The 20,345-nt window shown below is 33.1% G+C and overlaps 2 protein-coding genes across 4 annotated transcripts; both read left to right on the top strand.

The window, feature by feature from the left end:
- The first annotated feature begins 6,619 nt into the window (after positions 1-6,619).
- Positions 6,620-11,442, top strand: LOC107015984 (mitogen-activated protein kinase kinase kinase 5-like). 3 transcript variants are annotated; one of them, XR_003577700.1, is made up of 11 exons: positions 6,620-7,166; positions 7,879-8,472; positions 8,551-8,638; positions 9,142-9,204; positions 9,285-9,448; positions 9,635-9,710; positions 9,887-9,946; positions 10,055-10,180; positions 10,405-10,633; positions 10,754-10,851; positions 11,019-11,159. XR_003577700.1 is itself a non-coding variant. In XM_015216448.2 (11 exons), the coding sequence occupies exons 1-11, from the start codon at positions 6,742-6,744 to the stop codon at positions 11,248-11,250; spliced, it is 2,148 nt and encodes a 715-aa protein (XP_015071934.1). In that variant the 5' UTR covers positions 6,711-6,741; the 3' UTR covers positions 11,251-11,442. The 3 variants fall into 3 exon arrangements, 2 of the variants coding, with proteins under 2 accessions (XP_027771817.1, XP_015071934.1); XM_015216448.2 differs by having other exon boundaries at positions 6,711-7,166; positions 10,405-10,626; positions 11,019-11,442; XM_027916016.1 differs by lacking the exon at positions 9,887-9,946 and having other exon boundaries at positions 6,621-7,166; positions 10,405-10,626; positions 11,019-11,442.
- A 370-nt stretch (positions 11,443-11,812) lies between these two features.
- Positions 11,813-20,310, top strand: LOC107018031 (gamma-tubulin complex component 5). Its single transcript, XM_015218373.2, has 16 exons — positions 11,813-12,138; positions 12,284-12,547; positions 12,642-12,739; positions 13,380-13,542; positions 13,624-13,734; positions 14,493-15,431; positions 16,377-16,529; positions 16,618-16,717; positions 16,803-16,897; positions 17,966-18,157; positions 18,236-18,292; positions 18,373-18,444; positions 18,862-18,960; positions 19,426-19,557; positions 19,665-19,838; positions 19,939-20,310. Exons 1-16 carry the CDS (start codon positions 12,034-12,036, stop codon positions 20,107-20,109), a joined length of 2,925 nt encoding a protein of 974 aa, XP_015073859.1. The 5' UTR covers positions 11,813-12,033; the 3' UTR covers positions 20,110-20,310.
- The last annotated feature ends 35 nt before the right edge of the window (positions 20,311-20,345 follow it).

Here is a 20,345-nt window from a genome sequence, read left to right as displayed (position 1 = left end):
CACATATTAAGGAATTCAAAAAGGATTTAAATTATTCAGTTTCCTTAAAATGCTCAAATTAGTTTAAATCAAATTAAAACATGATTTTTTTTTCTTTATCACATTTTAAAGCTTTTAATATAAATAATAAATTATTATTAATTAAATTTATTAATTAAATTTTACATTATATAGTTACCTTTTAAAAAACAAAATCTAAATAATAAGGATTTGATTTTAATTAATTCCCTATTATACGGTTGCCCAATAACTATCCACCCCCATCTAAACCAATACATACACAGACATCTTCCCCTAATACACTCCATCTCTCCCCAACATGCGAAGGTATTTTGATCTTCCCCAAACTCCTGCCTCAATTCATCATCTCTTTTCAACACGCAAAGATTTTTTGTTCTTACCCAAAGCCCGCCTCACTCATCTTCCCCATTATCTCTCTCAGATCAGTTCATCCCAAAACCCAAACATCCCTCTCAGATCAGTTCCCCATTTAGTTCATATAGAATGTCTAGGAAAGGTAGTGAAATCCCAAATAAAAGTAAAAGATTGGTCGATGAGTCTGATGACTTTCATGTTCCTTCATTCGATATATTGTCACAAACTCAAACGCAGAAATCAAAGGAAAAAGAGAAGTGTAGTTCAGTTAATTCGAAGATGGAAAAAAACAAAATCAAAGAGGCAAGAAGAGGAAAGGAAAAGAAATTAGAACATCATCAGAATCCAATTCTGACTTTGCTGAGGATTAAAAAAGTACAAAATCAAAAAAAATAAAAGGCATTGAAATTGATCGATCAACAAAAAAGTTTTCAAAAAAAACATCAGAGACACAAGCTACAAATAAACCCCAAAAAGTTGATAAAGTCAGTAAAAAGATTATTTCAAATTTGGATTACAAGGTGTTGTGTTAGTGTTTTTAATTTTTGCTTTTATTTGTCAATAGTATACTACATGAAATTTGTATGATATATGTATGAGTTGAGTTTTTAGTATTTTATATTATAATTATATATGAATATTGAATGATTTAGTGTTGTATGTTTTGTATATGATATAATTTGAATATATCAATATATGATTTGATACATAATAAATGTATTAATTTTGTATGATTTTGTGTATGAAAAAATTGGTCATTATCAATACAGGAGTTTATGCATTATGTATTACCTTTGTATCCTATATGTATAAAATGATATTCTTGTCCAGTAAAATATGTGTATGAATGATGTATTAATGTTGTGTATCCTATAATTTTGACTATTATTATAAATATTGCAACGGTATATTTTATTTTTTGATTATGATGTATGAATTGACGTATTCATACTAAATGAGATTAGTTTGTAGTTTAAAAGTCACATATTAATTATTTTTTTAAATTGAATATGTATTAATATTGTTTGAATTGTGTATGAACTGAGGCATATAGTTTGTATGATTTTTGTATGAATTGAATTAAATGTCCATCGAATATGTATTAATATTGTATGAATTTTGTATATAATTTGTATGATTTGTGTATAAAATAATTGAATGTCAATTTAATATAGCATTGTATATATGATTTTTTCTATGGAATTTTATAGTATATAAAAAGTAATAATTTAGTTTTACAAATTTTATAGGAGAAGAAGGTTCAAACACATTTATCTTTCTTTATCAACATGATTGTGTTCGAAGATTTGTTGACCTTCCTCGGTCAAGATAAGTTTCAGCAATTTTTACAAGAAATCCCATTTGAATTTTTTTACGATTTACATAACATAAAAATTCGATGTCAATTGTTGCGCCATACTTTCCTTCTTGAATCTGAAACTGGCAGGAATGACATGTTCATTATCAATGTAAATGGTACAGAGTTACATTTTGACTTAAAAGAGTTGGTCGTTGTAATCGGTCTAAAATCTAGACCAATTTCTGATTTTGTTTCTGATCCATTTGTTCCAAATAGATTAATTGCAGAAAATTTCGGAGACTTTGACAAAGTCCCCAAGTCAAATTTTTACCGCAAGTTTAAATTGAAAAACTTTTGGGAAGAACATGACCGTTTATAATCAGTTCATATAATTCATACATACTTCATACACATTTAATATATCATTCATTGTCCTACAAACTACTCCAATTAAACAAACACAATATAATTTCGATACAAAATTAATACAAAAACATATATTCTAATTTCAATAGAAACTAGAATATTCTTTTTTAAAAAAAAAGGACTTTCATAAACAATTGATACACGTTTCATATACTTTTCATACACTAATAATACAAACTTCATACTTCAAACACGCTATACGTAACATAACTATTTCATTTAAAAAAAAAAGAAATATACAAACTGTTTTCAGATAATACAGTTATCAAAAAAATCAAACACTGTTCTACATGTAAAAAAACATCAAATTAATTAAAATCAACAATTCATAATTAAAAGAAACAATCATAATTAAAACCAACATGATGAATTTCAATTTCCACCATGTTTAATTAATATTGACATAATGTTCTCCATCAGATCAAATCAAATTGTTTCAAACGCCAAAATTTATCAGGTTACTAAAAAAACGAACTGAAATATGCAGATATGAAAATAATCGTGAAATTTTGGGAAAAAATGACTTCTACGTTGATGCCAATCTGAAAATAATCGTAAAAATTTAAAAAAAAAGATGAATTGTAACGATGATGCAAATAGGTTTCCACATGCCAATCTGAAAATAATCGTTAAAACTTGGTAGAGTTTTTTAAGGAATTAAATCAAAAAAACTAATATCATTTAAACTAACTAGAGATTTTCAAGGCAATGATGCTAATCTAAATTTTTTTGATATCCCTAAAAACGTGTTAATCTAATATTAATTTTTAATTAAAATCCCTTAAAACATGCTAGTGTACAGTTTCAAAACGTGCTAACTACATTTAATGTAATTAATAAAGTATCCCATTTTCCATTATTAGTTTGTCTGTGTGTTAATTAGGTATATTAATTATCCATTGTTAGTTTATTCCTTTTTTTTTAATTAATTGTTAATAACAATTCTTTTTAATAAATTATAATTAACATTATATTTATTAATAGAATGTTATAGATTGAGATATTAAAATGCTATACACTAAAATTCAGACTCTAATGCTATAACTTGAGAATATTACTATATAAAATGCTATATACCTAATTTACACTTTTATAATATATCGAATTCCTCAAGTTTCTTTAACTAAAAACAATGGAGGAGAAGAAGAAACTCCTGGCTAAATGTACACACTTTCACCACTTATCTTAAGAGGTCAAAAATTAAATATTGAGTCCTTTAATAATTGGTGAAAAAAATTAGAACTTAAATATTTTTATATTGACAATATAAAAGAATTTCAATGATCAATCTAATTTGACTAATTCAACTTACTTACATCATATATGCATCTAGTATAAGTTTCAAGTTCTTAGTCAGTATGCTAATTAAAAAAAGTATAGCTAAACATGATTTTAGTTGCTAATTACTTCTGTTGTTTTTTTAGCTAATTGTGTAGCTTACCTCATATTTTAATATTTAAAGAACTATTTAACCTACGTGCAAAGTGCAAAAACAAGAGTTCTTTTTTTTTTTTGGTCATTTTTTCCTCAAAAGGCCAAAACATCATATGTTCCACCAATTACAAGTTCACAAGTTACACTTATAATATACTCTCAGTCCAGAATTGTTTGTCATGTTGCGATTATCGAAAGTCAATTTGATTAATTTTTAAAGATAAATTAGATCACATTAATTCGATATTTTAAACAAAAAAATTAGATATTCTAAAACTATATGAAAAGTACTATAAATTACAATTTTTTCATATTAATATGATGAAAAAATGCATCTTAAAATATTAGTCAAATTTTTTATAGTTTGACTCTAAAAATAAAAACTATGATAAACAATACCGGACGGAAAAAATACTATAAAAATACTTTTTAGGATAATTAATGGCATTCCAAATAAACAAGAGAATCTTTTCTTCTTCTCTTCTTCTTTTTCCCCCACAAAAAAACATCCTTTATTAGCTAGTTATGATTCACGAGGTATGAAATATTGAATTTTAATATAGTAAGAACATAAAAAAAAGAAGAAGAGAGGATCAAAAATAGTATGTGGTTGTTACACATGTTTCAAGTATATATATGGAAAATAAAGAAAAAAAATATTTTTTTTAAATATGTAAAATAAAAATAATAAATAATTATAAATGACCTAAAAATAATTATAGTACGTCATTGTTCTGTCTTTAAAATTATTGTATCGACTTTCTTGTGTTATTGTGTTCTTATAGACAACTTGATTTTATTATATAAAAAAACTTACATACCCTCTTATAATATGATCTCTTTCTGGATCAACACAATTATTTCCCTTGGCTCAATGTATAGTAATGTATTATTTCCCTTTTAATGCATTGTATTTTAAAAACATAAAATTAGGAATCCCTCTTAATTTGTCATTGGTTTCCTTCACCCAATAAATATGGCTTCAATGTCATTACGAAAATTATATAATTAGACATACTAATTTAACTAAAAAATAAACAAAAATATATAAGTTGAAATTTTACTCATGTTTATAAGTTAAAAAATAATATTACTCAATTAAAATTCATATAATTTAAATATAAATTGAGACGAAAAAAAATATACGCGTCAATTGTTATCACTTATCAAAAAAAAATAGAGCATGAGTTGACTGAGTCGGCAGCGGCAGGACGGCTATAAAGGAGTGTTGAAGTGTCAAAGTGGCACTGACTCTCACCTTTCATTTGTTTCTATATATATATATATATACTACACTGTATAATATATACTATAAATAACGCGTTCCTATTAATATTTTTTAATGCACTAACTCACTTGTCAATATCAACGAAATTGTCCTGACGTGGTAAATATTTCATATATATTTCATTAAAAATTTTAAATTTAAATTTAAATATAAATTACAAGTTTATTAAGGATGATCTAATTTGACTTGGAACAGAGTTTAAGAAAAGAACGAAGATTTTTTTAATCTTGTTGTTCTAAATTAAAGTTATGTTAAATGTAGCAAAACGCCCTTTAATCTTTTGGTCTTAAATATGCCCACGTGAAAAATTAAAGTTAAAGTGTTGCCAAAAACAAAAAAAGTAATTCTTTTTTAAACAGACTAAAAAGAAATAGAATCATTTTTTTGAAACGGAGAAAATACTTTATTTGAGATTTATGAAGTTAGATAAAATTATGTTTAATTATATTTTTTTGAAAAAAAGGAAAGAAAGCTTTTCGTTAAAAATTTACGCAAATAAAAATATATAACAATTATTTTAAACTAATGATCTATTGAAAACCGTCTTTGTTTTTGGATCCTATTTGTGAATTGTGGGATCACACATGCATGTTGGCTTGTTGCTGTTGTGGTGGTGCTGGAGTTTGAAAAATAAGTTTGACGTACCTTTCTAAGTTTTGAATCTAAACTCCAAATTGGATTTAAAAATATTATAACTAAACACTTACTTAAACTTAATCCAGAAAAAGTCATTAGTTCTCGTGACCAAACAACTTCATTAATTTAATTTACGGCAAAACTAAGTAGAAGCATGGCGATTTATTAATTTCTTTCGATAGAAAATTATACTGTATATTTAAAATGATTTTAAACATATATATATATCTATTTAAATTTTTTTATGCTTACTATCTTTTCATATTTTTATTTTAAATTTCTTTATTAAATAGAATCAAAGCTCGAATAAAAATAGAATAGAATTGGGAGCAAAGCAAACACCAGCATGTGTTTTCTTTTTCTCAGCGTACTTTTGGAATTTCTCAATTTTAATTGACACGCTAGCTCCTCGTTTTTTCTTTTGTCAAGTGTCAACCTTGACCTCGTAATACCATGGAAAATCCTTTCATATATTTACACACCTATACTCACAAAATACTATCCCTTTATTTCCATTGAAAACATTTTTATATATACATTTTAAATTATTAGTTTTATTTTTTTAAAAAAATTATTTGATTAATTGTATTTAAATACATTTTGATCTTACAATATGAATGAAATATACTCTTAAATTCTCATCAAATTTAGGGTATTTTCAGTATCTCTCTCGATTTTTTTGAGATCACTTGTTATGTCATGTGACAAATCAACGTATATATAGGTTTAATCAAATAACTCCCTCTTTACTTGACTAATTTAACTTAAATAAAATCCGATCTTGCAACATGAGAGGAATACTCTTTTAAATTCTCGCCAAGTTTAAAAATATTTTCAATAGCTTTCACAATTTCTTTACTCAGGTCTCATACTCCTACAAAGTTTAAGATTGCATGTTATGTCATATGACAGAATAAGATATATCTAAGTTAGTTAAGTAAAAGAGTAATTTAAGTATATAGTACTTGTCTTTTAAAATAATTTACATACACATAAATATCAAAAAAACTTATTTTATATCATAAATTTTAAATTTAATTATGTCGTATAAAATGAAACGAGCTGATTAATATTTACTACTACTAGTTTTGACTTTAGAAAAATTACAAGAAATCGTGTTTCTGACTTGTAACAACAAATTATAATCATCCTTCTTTTTCACTTAAGAAACATTCAAACATTGACGAAAAGTTTTCTCTTTCAATGCATTAAAATCCCATTACTCATTCATTTCTGAGTGATTCATTTTTTTTTTTCTCTCTGTATTTGTTTGCCATGAAAAATGCCGTCTTTATGGAAAGCATTTTCACTATCTTCAAGCTCTCAACACTCTTCTTCTTCTTCTAGTAATACTTCTTCTCCGGCCGATTCACCGAATACCCGGCGGATTTACGGCGGTGGAAGGAAGCTTACTAGGCAGAGGAAGTTGAGACATGTTAGTGATGATGATCTTGGTTTACGGAGACCTAATATTCAGGCACTGATTATTGATGAACGTTCAAAGTCTTTGCCGGGTTCTCCTGATTCTTACGCTGATTTCGGGTCGGGTTCTAGGTCGTCTCACCACCTCCGTCACTGTTCTAATTCCTCTGCTGTGCCACTGCCGTTGCCGCTCCCTGAGCTCAATTCTCTGCCTAAACAGAACTCGGTTCACTCTAATTTGCCGGTTAGAGTTGACAGGGAGCTTTTAAGTCCTCCTCTTGCCAGGTTAGTGAACCCATTGTTCAGAATTTTGTACTACGTCTTAGTTTTCGTTTTACTCTGTTTTGAAATGAATGACTCTTTTCATCTTTGATTGTAACCGTACATTAAATAACATTTTGATATATTTTGTGTTTCTTTAGTTTAAGATTACGAGATTCAAAAATAGATTTTACTTTGTTAAATCTTGTATCAAGTCAAAACCAGTTCGACAAATTGACACGGAGTGATTTATTTATCGAACTCTTTAGTTTTTTCTTGCATGTTTGTCTTATGCTCTAAGTAAAAATGCTACCTTTCTGAGTGAAGTATTGTTTAGCCGATTCATACTGGTTTGGGATTGAGGTGTAGTTAGTTTCGGTTTGATGATGAAAACTTTCCACCTTAGGTATGTAAAGAGATTTACTAGTAGTAGTAGAAGGTAGTTGGTTCGAATTTGAAGCAGTTTTTGGGTGGATTGACTGCAGTAACATTTTATAGGTCATACCATAAAAGAACCATAGTTTTTCCTTTTTTGGGTTGTGGATAACTTCAGTAACCTTTATAAGGTCCACCGTAAAGGTAGGTTTGGAATTGTGAAAGAGCATGTGGTTTATAGTTGTTTCAAATGATGATTTATAGTGTGCTACTTTGTTTTTGGGGAAAAATGTTCGATTAGCTATGATGATTGTAAGAACAAAAACCGAACGCGGAAATGTTAACCTGTTGCAAGTTGCAGGGAATCTTTTGATCGAACTCCAGCTGAGGTGAAAAGTTCTCAGCATCCAAGATCATCTACTCCAACTTATCGGCGTAGGGGTTTCCCTCAGGATCTGAACGCCGAGGGTGTTGAATTCAGGTTGAACGTTCCTGCTAGAAGTGCCCCAAGTAGTGGTTTTACAAGCCCTGTCCGAAGCCCAAAAAGGTTTAGCACACAGGACCTTTTTCATCATCCATTGCATCAGGCCTCATCATCAACTTCAGAGGCATACGCTTTCCAACTTTCACCCACAAGGGTTATAAATAGCGCTGATCATTCTCCAGTGAGTAGCCCAATTTTACCAAGTTCAGCTAACAGAATCAGGAACAGCAGAAGTATTGCTTTGCATTCACATCATAAATCTCTTCCGGAAAGTTCTCTAGGTTGGAATGAAGCTAACAACAACAATGTGCATCCACTACCCCTTCCACCAGGTGTTCCACGACAACCAGACTTATGTACCATGCACAGCAATATGGATAAACCTTGCGTATCACCAACAAAGGGTCAATGGCTAAAGGGGAAGCTTTTAGGTCGTGGTACATATGGAAGTGTATATGAAGCTACCAACTGGTAAGGGATAAAGCTTGCTAGTAAGACACTCGGTAGGAATGTAACGTTTTCTTCTTTTGTTTTTCTTCCTTTTTACAGTGAAACCGGTGCTTTATGTGCAATGAAAGAAGTTGATCTTACTCCTGATGATCCTAAATCTGCTGAATGTATAAAGCAGTTAGAACAGGTGACTTCCTCACGTCTTCTTGGGCTACAATAATCAAAATTTGCATATAAACTGCAATTATTTGAGATACATGGTGAGAGAAAACATAATGTAAAGGTCAACTCTTTTTTAAGTGAAGTGAACTTTAAAACAAGTACTTAGCATGTTATATAACATCTCCTAGTTGTTTAACTTGCATTATCAAATTAGTCAACTCAAGGTTATGTCCAACTTTGAGCTAACTATCATGTGCCTGAAGATGCAAAAATCAATATTGTATCCATGTAGCTACTTTTATTGATCATATTCTTTGACTTCATAAGCCTCCTTCACGTTTTGCATCATTGAGAAAATATTTTCGGAATGTTGGTAACTGACTTGGGAAAAAGGTTGAGGGTTTCATATTGCGTTTTTTATTCTACTTGCTTATACATAGTTTGTGATGGATTGCAAAGACTATGACAAATTTTTGCTTGTTTATGCTATTCTAAATCAATTCAGTTTCCTCCTTACTTCTGTTGTAGGAAATAAGAGTTCTCCGGCAGTTAAAGCACCAAAATATTGTTCAATATTATGGCAGTGAAATAGTAAGAACATTTATCTTTCTCTTGCCATGTTCAGGTATTTCTTTAGAATATTGAAAGATAAAAATGTTGTTGTTGTTCAGATGGAAGATCGCTTTTGCATATATTTGGAATATGTGCACCCCGGTTCAATTAATAAGTACGTTCGGGAACATTGTGGAGCTATGACAGAGTCAATAGTTCGAAACTTTACTAGGCATATTGTATCAGGGTTGGCTTACTTGCATAGCACTAAAACAATACACAGGTAGATGTGGTTTATGTCACTTAATTTAAAGATTCATTAACGGGACACTAAAGCGTCTGAGTTGCAATTCCTTGTTATAAGCAAGGAAGAAACTATTTTCTTTTACCATTTTTTTAAAATAAAACTTTTTGTTGACAGTGATGCTCGGTCTAATGGTTGGTTTCAATGATTTTTTTTTTTGAGTAGGGACATTAAGGGAGCAAATTTGCTTGTAGATGCATCTGGTGTTGTCAAGCTTGCAGATTTTGGGTTAGCAAAACATGTAAGCTTTCAGAAATCTAATGCCAAACTGAAAATGCCACTATCTATGTTTGTTCTACTTTAATATTTTTCTTGTAAACCCTGATCTGTGGTGAAAATGAACAAGTTTGATCTTTCATCGATTATTTTTCATGCATATCTTACTGCTGTAATTTATATCGTTTCTCTTTTTCCCAGCTTTCAAGCTGTGCGACTGATCTTTCTCTGAAAGGGAGCCCTCACTGGATGGCTCCAGAGGTGGGCATTGTTAAGCTATTTTGCGGCTACTGCCTCTGCCTGGCTTCAGTTTTCTTTCCCCTTTATGAATTGGCTTGTACTTATGTCTGGACTTAACTTTATATGCAGGTAATGCAGGCTGTGTTGCGCAAAGATGCCAATCCAGAGCTTGCCTTAGCTGTTGATATATGGAGCCTGGGCTGTACTGTTATTGAGATGTTTACTGGACAGCCCCCTTGGGGCGAACTTAGTTGGGTAAGTGTTTGAAACATCTCATTTTGAGAACAATGTAATCGCATTACAAGCTTAAATATATTTGTGAGCTTTTAGTTGTCAATATAGCATCATAGCTTGTTAATATACGAGCAAGGCTGACTGGTCGGCTTAATCTCAATAAAGCCAGAGCTATGTTCTTACTTTTCAGGCGTTCTCGAATTGGTTTCTGTGTGTGTGTAATGTTCACGCTTTGGCTTTATTAGGTGCAAGCAATGTTCGGTGTCTTGAACAAATCACCACCTATACCAGAAAAATTATCATCAGAAGGAAAAGATTTCCTTCAGTGCTGCTTTCGGAGGAAACCTGCAGATAGGCCATCAGCTATGATGCTACTTGAACATGCTTTTTTACGTAGTACTAGTTCCCTTGAGCATAGTATCAATGTTGCTGGTTGCTCAGAGGATTCTCCGGGGAAGAAATTCCATGTGAGTGGTACATGCTGCAAGCCTGCTACTGATGTTACATTAAGGGTTAACGTCACTGTATTATTTGTGAGATTCTCTAAATTTTGTTTTCCAAGTGATTTTAAACTCTGAATTCATTACATTTCAGGATACCCTGAGTCCTAAGAACCCAATGAACCACAAAAAGGAACAAAAACCACTATTACCAGGAACATCTGGCAGGCAAGCAAAATCACCATGTAGCAGGTAAAAACGGTCTTTGAGTTTTTCATGTTATAAATACCAAACACTTTATTCTGTTAGATTATTTTTTCGCGTATTAGTATCTACAATTGCAGCTAGATACTATATCTCACGTTATGCCATTAACTGTCACGTCCATCTTATGCAAGTTAAAACTGTGTATCTTCCAGTGAAACTTGCCGGCAAACTCAACCTGAAACCTGTGAATATGGAGCAACTTCTCACCATTCTCCACGTTCTGCACTTGAAGTCTTTCCCTGTATTACTTCAATGGAGCTGAACTCGAGTTCACGTGCAGCCAGCCCCTCAAGCGTTCCTAGTAGCTTTCGCCTGGGACCTGAAAACAGAAGTCCTTATAGAATCATAGGGAAGGAAATTCCAAACCTCTGTATAAGATCATAAATGAATGGAGAGGAGGGAAATTCATGTACAGATCAGGAGAATTAGATACAGAAAACTTCAGTCGGATGATTAGTCAAAATGTTGCCATATGTAATATTCATGTTGTATTTGAAGGCATACATATCTTTGTAACATATTCATGAAGAATTGAAGATGATTCTGAAGTTAGTAGTGTATTTTAGATTGAAAACATGACTTTGTGTCTACAATGCTATATTTCATGTGGAAAGAGGAAATATCAAAATATTAAATAATTTATGCTAAACTCAATATGAGTACCATTTTCCCTCATTTTTACAACCAAACTACCTACTCAATCATGCTAATTTAAATAAATAAATGACTCATCTCTAATCGACAAGCAAACACTCTACGCTTACTGAAAATTTTCTCTAATTGTAACAAAAACCCCTAGTCGTTAAGAATTGAAAAAAAAAACTAAAATTTTGGAAAATTGAGGCACTTTGCCCCTTCTTTGTAATAATAGAGTTGTGACAGAGTAACAAGTACTTCTTCATTCATAAATTTTCGAAAATAAATTCAAATCTAGTCGAGCCCGATACTGATACCACACTCAATTAGAAGAAGGGGAAATTTTTTTTGGAAAATTGAGACACTTCGCCCCTTCTATTCTCCTCTTTTTCATTTTACCCTTTGTTTTGAATCAGAAAGCGGGACAGAATTTTCCTGTAGAATTATGGAAGCAATTTGTAACTTCAGACTGAAATGGATCCATGAAAACACTCACAAATTGTAGTGTTATCAACTGTAGACAACAGAAAAATGGAAGCTCCCCAGAGTTTAATCGGAAAATTATACACTTCATATTCCGACGGGTTACACTTTGCGAAGCCAATTTCAACCTTACGAACTAACGAATTTGATTTAGTAAGTTCATTTTTTTCATACCCTTTTCATATTTCGCTATGAGGATTCATATAGCCGACTTAGTTTTAGTTGATTGATTCGAATTTGCTTAAAGTTTTCACCTTTAATTCACCCCTTTTCCCAATTTGTGATTTTTCGTCTTTAGGTGCAAAATGTGCTGCAAATATTACAAGGGTTTTCGAGTGCAATGTTGTATTGGGATGAATTAGGGCATCATTTTCGTGTTCGGAGTGGGATATATGTTAGTCATCTTTCGCATACTAGTCTATATCATGTTCTCAATCAGTTTACCTATGCGGCAACATGTTTAAAGATGGTAGAAAGTAGAATTCAGGAGGTTGAGAAATCTGTGCCTCCTCCACCACCTACTTTGAGGGCATTTTGTTGCTCTATCTCCACTTGGCTAACAGTAAGTTGCTCAACTTGTTTGCACTTTTGAGTGTTTGCATGTGTATGCATTGATATAGAAAGACAGCAACTTTTTCCTTCTTTTTATGGTGCAGTGGTTGCGAAATGGTGCGTTGAAAGAGGAGATGAAGGTGGTCGACTCATGTAGTTTAACTACTCCAACCCTCTTGGGATTGTCAAGTTCTTTATCAAGGTTGGTAAATAAAATACAAATGAATTACCTTGTGAAATGAAAGTTCGAAAAATATAGCATGGTGTAGTTCAGTGATGCTAGCGTGATTAAGCATAATGAAGAGAAAAAGGGTGGAAATGTCCAAATACACCCCTGGCGTTTTGCGATTCTTCTCAGAAAAAGAATAAAGAAAAAGAGGTCATCAAATGAAAGAAATCATGGAAAGAAGATTGGAAGAATGAAGATTACGTAGTGTACTTGTCATAGAAGTAAATGGAATTTGAGCCAGGGATGATACAGCTAAATTGGTTACTAAGCGAAGTCAAGGGGATATTTAGTTGTTATTTTTTGTGATAGAGGTATAGTTATGATAAGCTAAATATCATATAAACAAAAGGGTGGCAAGAGCAATTTATTTCCATCATTGGGTAGTTACAACTACTAGGAGTTGAAGAGAAAACTCCTAGTACATGTTTTCACGAAACCCCTTTTCCTTTTAAAATGCCAAGGGAGAGTCCAATGGCGCTCCCCTTTTGCAGGTCTTACACAAAAGAATTTTAATAGCTCACTTGTTTGACTGGTCTTGCTCACAGTTCTTTTTCCTGTCCTTTCTTAGGGTTTTTAATAGAAGTTCCTAACAAGATTTATCATGCGATATTAGTTTGTGTGCAGGAGCCGAGTTTTTGTTTCAAGTAGTGCAAGAAGCCATTCCACAAGCTTATGATGAAACTGATTCGCCTATCTCGGCCACAGCTATTGCTGTGCATATTCTTAATTATTTACATAAGAAGCTGACTGAAGTTTGTCTTGTGCAAGGTGGCGAGGTTTGAAACTGCTTTCCTTTATTGGACATATTTGCTGAGTCCTTCATCTTATAATTTATTATCTGGAGTAAATAATTTCAGGAGGATGCTTACAGGATGATATTACATGCATTTGTTAGCACTCTTTTGCCATACATTGAGGGCCTTGATTCATGGCTTTATGAAGGAATTCTGGACGACCCCTTTGAGGAGGTAAGTTTCTATTGATAATCGTGTTAATGGAATAGTGAAATGATTTCATATAGCTTTCAACATAGATCAGAATAATAGCTTCCACGAGCACGTTTATATCTGTATGTTTCAACATTATTAGGAAGAAAATGGACACATTTACATTTAACTTGTGAAACTCAGTAATGGCTTGTGATAGTAGATGCCCCGTCATTTTTTATCCGGACACATGTATAAGAGCAAATGGAATGCTAAATATGTTCATATAATAGCAACTTGCAATTTATAAGAGACTTGTTCCTCAAATATGTGTATCCAGACGTCAAATATAAGCTTCTTTTTCTTGTAGCAAAATCTCGTACCCCGTTGATCAATGATGAGATATAAGCTTTTACTGTTAAACAATTTTTTTATTTATATGATTGTGATTATCTTAGCCATACCTTGAATAGAGATTTGGAAGTGTCTTGTAAGGTTGAAGTAGGATGGCTACCAAGCTATTTAATTCTATATTAAGAAGTAGTAGGATGCTCATAAGTGGAGAAAGCGTATTTTAATTCCCCAATTTATAAGAAAAACCGAGATATTCAAAAGTGTGGACTATCGTGCATTGAACTTATGAGTCACATGATGGAACTCTGGGAAGAGTGACTTGGGTATATTACAAGAGTGACTGAGTGATTTTCATAGTTATGCTTATAGAAAACGGTTCAGCAACACCTATGTTTAGACATTGACATTCTCTAAGACAATCTTATGCATGTATGCTTTTTATGCAGATGTTCTTTCATGCTAACAAACGAATTGCAGTTGTGGAGTCTGAGTTTTGGGAGAAGAGCTATCTGCTGAGATCTGCAAAAATGGATACTGGTCGTGTCACTGATTCTTTGCTTTCAATAAAACGGACAGACGACGTGAGTAGAAAAGAGCCTAATGATGTGTCTGGTTTGGCCAAAGAAAAAGGGGCAAATGGGAGAGATTTAGATGTGTGTCCTCTGTTTATGAAAGAGATAGCCAGGGATATTATCTCTGCTGGAAAGTCATTGCAGCTTGTACAACATACTCGTATGGCATCCTCAGTATCTGCCAATGGCCGTATTGCTGGGTTAAGCTTGTCAGAGATCTTTTGTGTCACCTTATCAGCTCTTATTGGCTATGGGGATCACGTATCTGAATACTTTTTGAAGGAGAAGAAAATTGTTCCATTAGTTAAATCATTTACTGGAAGGCAAAAAGAAGAAAGAAGTAATAAGAGCTTCCAAGAGATGACATGCTCAGATAAAGAATGGTGTAAGTTCTTGGTTGATACCATGGTTCAGAAAGGAAAAGCTAATCTCATATCATGTCATGCTCTTGGAGAGGAAGTGGATAGCTTTGTTGTAGAAGGAGATAAGCTAGCTTTAGATAGAAATGATATTCTATCCTTAGGATTCCGTCCTGAAAATCCAGCTATAACTACTAGCCAAAATTTTCTTCATTCAAATAGGGATGCTTGGGGTCCATTGAATTTATCTAGAGAGTTTTACCTTCCCCCTCTTAATGATGAGGGATTAAGGCAGGCAATATTCGATGGAAGTGCTGGATCATTTGTGGCAACCAAAAGTACAAACTATACCTTCGGTTTTCAGTTTGGTGAATCTGAACGTGATCGATTAAAAGAAGATGTCACTTTTCTGGAGGAGTTGTTCCCCTTTCCAACTCTTCTTCCTCCTTTTCAGGTACTTATATCTTGTAACCTCAGTAGTTATAAAAGCAGAAATTGTTTAACTTCTTTTTGAAATGCTTAGCATTACTCACCACCACTTTCTAAGGCGCAGGTAAGAGGTCATTTATCTGTGATTTGCTATTTAGCCTAATATTTTATTCTTATACCAGGTCATATCATATAAATATGCAGTACTTTACACCTGTAAAAACAACTTTCAAAACAATGGATGTGATAATTTAGGCTAAACTGTAAATCCGTCTGAAAATTTTCTAGTCCAGCCAAGTGTATTTTGTTTTTTTCACACTCCTACTTTATTATGGTAGAAATTTAGATGTAGTGTTCTTCAGCAAGGGTGGACAACTTATTCTGAGACCAACTGCCCTAGTTAACTGATTAAATTTTTTTAGTTTCTTCCATAAAGGAAGTCATTTCTAACAGATTGTTACTGCTTATTATTTAATTGTTGAGGTTGAAGTTTGTGCTTAGCATGGCATCAAATTCATCATGACCTTTGAATTACAGCTTTTCTTGAATTTCCAGCATCATCCTCGCCATGCAAGACTTCAACTTGCTGCTTTTTCCGAGTGCAGCATGTAATTGCATGGCTCTCGATCTTCCACCATCCCTGTCTTGCTTCTTCCCTTGGGAATCTGCACAACCTCATTTGGCATATCAATCCATGTGTTAAGCATGGGACATGGGTTATAAGAGACATTTCTATATTATTGAGTGGCTAGAAGTTTCACTATTGAAATTTAAAGATTGGTTAAATTGTTGAAGACCTTCAGTTGGAAGTGCAGCTCTGTCAAGATTAGGCTTTTCACATGTTTCTTAAGTGAACTTAGTTTAAATAGTTCATATCAATTCATCTGGCTAGTTATGGCTAGTACTTGTCTTAGTTTAGCTGTTATTCCATCGTTTTAAAATTTAAAAATTAACATGATTTCTGGAACAGGAGGATGATCATGTGTCGGAGGTGTTTCCTTTTCAGGAAAATAGCACACTCGCTTCAAGGACCTTAAACTGGATTGGGAGGGTTGAACCAAGGAATACTCCGTTGCCTACGGTTATTCTTCAAGAATGCCTTATTGTCTTCATAAAGAAACAGGTAGTAGCATCTAGTCATCTGAATTACCTTTTTATATTTACATGGTTGAGGCTTAATATGTCCGATTGCCTCTTGTTATACTCTGCAGGCTGATTGTATTGGCAGGAATATTTTGTCAAAATTACTGTCTGAGTGGAGACTGCTAGAAGAGCTGGAAGTGCTGCGTGCTATATACTTGTTAGGCTCAGGTACACATTGCTTTTGTTAAGCTAGCTTGTTAGTAGTCAATCATCATTGGCATTCTTTACAGGATTATTATATTGCTTTCTTCAGGTGATCTACTGCAGCACTTCTTGACAGTGGTCTTCAATAAACTAGACAAAGGAGAAAGCTTGGATGATGATTTTGAATTAAATACAACACTGCAGGTCTGACCACTCAATCCTTTTCCTTGATTTATTAGTTCCCTTCTATCTGTCGGTAGAATTTTCTATGAAGATTCTTCTCTTATGTTGTCATAGTGGAATCTAGTGGTAATATCATTTTACATGCATAATCAAATATACTAGATAATATTTTGAGACAAACATCAATCAATCAATGAAACATCATTAGATAATTTCAATCAACCTTATTACCTTGAAATAAGATAATTTTTAGTTGTACGAGACTACTTGGTAGTTTACATGGATTAAGTTATCTAAAAAGCCTTTACTTCTGTTATTTTAGGCTGGAGAGGCAACAATAAGTGGATGAGTATTTTAATGTAGATAGAGTTTAAGACATAGGAACAGAAGAGTTTTAATACTTCAATGAGGTTCTTAGAGGGTAAATCAATGCAACATACATGGAATTAGTTGGGAGGCTGCTGCGTGTTAAATTGCATTGGTTTTGAAATCGCTAGGGGCCTTATTACCTATTTTTGCTCTACAGGGAGATTATATGGAACACTGAAGATCCCTAGGGAGTAATACCCATCATATTATTATTTATGCAAGTGGTTTTCTTTCAATTAAGTAAGCAATAAAAAGCCTTGCCATGTTTATTGTTACCAAACATCCTGTTTTCCACCAGAAAGGCATGTTCCAACATATCAAGACAAGAAGACAACAGCACTGCTCAGACAAAAGAAAAGGAAAGAATGTTATTTGTATTAACCAGGAAAAAGAACTATGTTGTGCAAGCCGACTATACCAAAATAGAAAAAAAGAAAAGAAAAAAAAAGGAAGAACTGTGTGAGTAGTACTGAGTGACCTCTATATAATATCTGAAAAGGAGGATAAAAGATCTCGTAGACCATTTGCTTTATACCAATGAGTAGGGGTTGAACAAAAACTCTTGCAGCCTTTGACGTCTGTAGAATCCAATTGTTAGAGGTGTTTCCCTCTCCTATTCATCCTAGTTGTTATCTGCTACTGACTTCATTAATTTCAGTTCTTTGCGTCTGCAAGTGAGGAAGCTTCTTTGTATTTACTTAACCTTTGTTGATAATTCAGGAATCAATCCGATACTCTGCTGATGCCGCACTATTAAGCACGCCCGATTCATTAGTTGTATCTGTAACAAGAAATAATGCCACTATTGAGGATGACCAGCGTCGTATGCCTCTTCTGACTTCGACACCTCGCAAGAGTCGAGGGCAAAACTTTGGCATTGATGGTCTGGATTCACTCATGTTTACATACAAGGTATGCGTGCTTTAGGCTGTCTGATCTATGGTGTCTTACAACCTTGTCATATTGTATTAAAATTTTGAAATGTAACAGGTTCCTTGGCCCCTTGAGCTTATTGCTAATACAGAAGCAATAAAGAAGTATAATCAGGTATTTAATAGACTACTGTAGTCACCCTTAAGGTGCAATCAATTTGAATGTTCTTCTCAGTAGTTTATTGTCTTCTTTAGGTTATGAGGTTCTTACTGAAGGTCAGACGTGCAAAATTTGTTCTTGATAAAGCTCGGAGGTGGATGTGGAAGGTTTGCTCTATGTTATCTTATATTGGTTAATTTGGATCCCAAATAACAATTGCTAGCTATTACAGTAATAATTATGTTTAGTATCCCACGTTGGTTGACGGATGAGCTATTTGTCTGCTTGTATGATCTTGGACAATCCTCACCTCATAAACTAGCTTTTGGAGTTGAGTTAGCCCCAAGGTATAGGGGTGTTAAAAGTGTTCGACATTAATTAAAAGATGGGATGTTTTTGTCTACCTAAATGGTCTTTGACAATGCTCACCTCATTAACTAACTAACTACCCTTTTGTGGTTGAGTTAGACCCAAGGTCCATTTCTTTAAGAATGGCGTACTTTATGGCTTCTAACCAATTCATTTACTTGCTCTTATTGAAATGTCAAGTCTAGTTACTTAATTATAGCAATTTTGTCTTTCAGGACAGAAGTTCAGCATCTATTAACCGCAAGCATCATTGGTTACTGGAACAAAAACTGCTACATTTTGTGGATGCCTTCCACCACTATGTGATGGACAGGGTATTCATTCTCTCTCTTTGATCGTAATTTTTTGGTGGAATTTCTGTTATACTTGGGGCATATTTTGGACTCATGAGTCCTGCCTTTTTAATAATCCTCCCACTTGATTTGTGAAGAAATTTGTTTAGGGCACCAGTATTGATGGAAAATTATTGAAACATGGTGATTTTGTTTCTGGAAAGAAGAAATTTATAAGTTGCCTTTATATTCTTGTCTGTTCTCATAAATAATTACTATTATCACATATGTTTTTGCATTTCTACTGTGTATTGTTAGCGGAGCTTATACCCCTATTGTAAGGTAAATGCAATTTCTAACATAAATCATGAATTCATAAGCTCATAGAAATAGAAAAAAGTTTGTTCAGTATCTGCACTTGACTGTTATAACATTAAATACAGTAGTAGATTGGCTTTGCAATCAATTGTTGCTACATTTTAACACTAACTGTTTCCTACCATGTAGGTGTATCACAGTGCATGGGGTGAACTCTGTGAAGGTTTGGCTGCAGCAAGATCATTGGATGAAGTCATCGAAATACACGAGGCTTACTTGATGTCAATCCAAAGGCACTGCTTTGCTGTTCCAGAAAAACTGGTATTTTCACATGGATGCACTATTTCTCTGTTTTCCCCCCTTCCCAAAACATAGAAATGAAGAATCAAGCCATGAGAGGTTAACCGGAAACAATTTCCTTTTCCCAGTGGGCATTGATTGCTAGCCGTATCAACAGTATTCTTGGATTAGCTCTCGATTTCTATTCAGTACAGCAGACTCTTAGCAGTGGAGGAGCTGTATCTGCAATCAAGGCAAGGTGTGAAATGGAAATCAATAGGATTGAGAAACAGTTTGATGACTGCATAGCTTTCCTCATGAGGGTAAGTTCTTTTTCTCCCGTATTTTGATTCCAATCCCAATTGTTATAACTACTTCAATAGCGCGGACTTGATTGGTTCTTATCATGTTGCAAAATTTCAGATTCTATCTTTCAAGCTCAACGTGGGACAGTTTCCGCATTTGGCAGATCTGGTTACCAGAATCAATTACAACCATTTCTATATGTCACACAATGGAAGTTTGATAAATGCACCTGGCTCTAATACTGTTCCTTCCAAATCAGGGAAGTTGTTTGCAGGCCAAAGAGATTGAAAGATACTTGAAGGGATAGTGTTTTCGTTTTTTTCTTTTTTCGATGTACAGCATTTACAGTAAAGAACCTCTTCCTGCATTTATCAGTTGAGAGAATATTCTACTGGTTGGGAAGAAGAACCTATAATCTGTATTTCGTTATCTTAAGAGCCATCAAGCAATTGCAGTTGGCTGTTGTGAGTGCATCTAATATCTGTTGTAGGCTTGTAGCTTTATATAAAAAATCCACAAGGCCA

Source organism: Solanum pennellii, chromosome 4 (assembly GCF_001406875.1).
Source record: "Solanum pennellii chromosome 4, SPENNV200".
NCBI lineage: Eukaryota > Viridiplantae > Streptophyta > Magnoliopsida > Solanales > Solanaceae > Solanum > Solanum pennellii.
The sequence above is the reverse complement of the archived record's forward strand: the minus strand, read 5'-3'. Positions and strand labels throughout refer to the sequence as shown.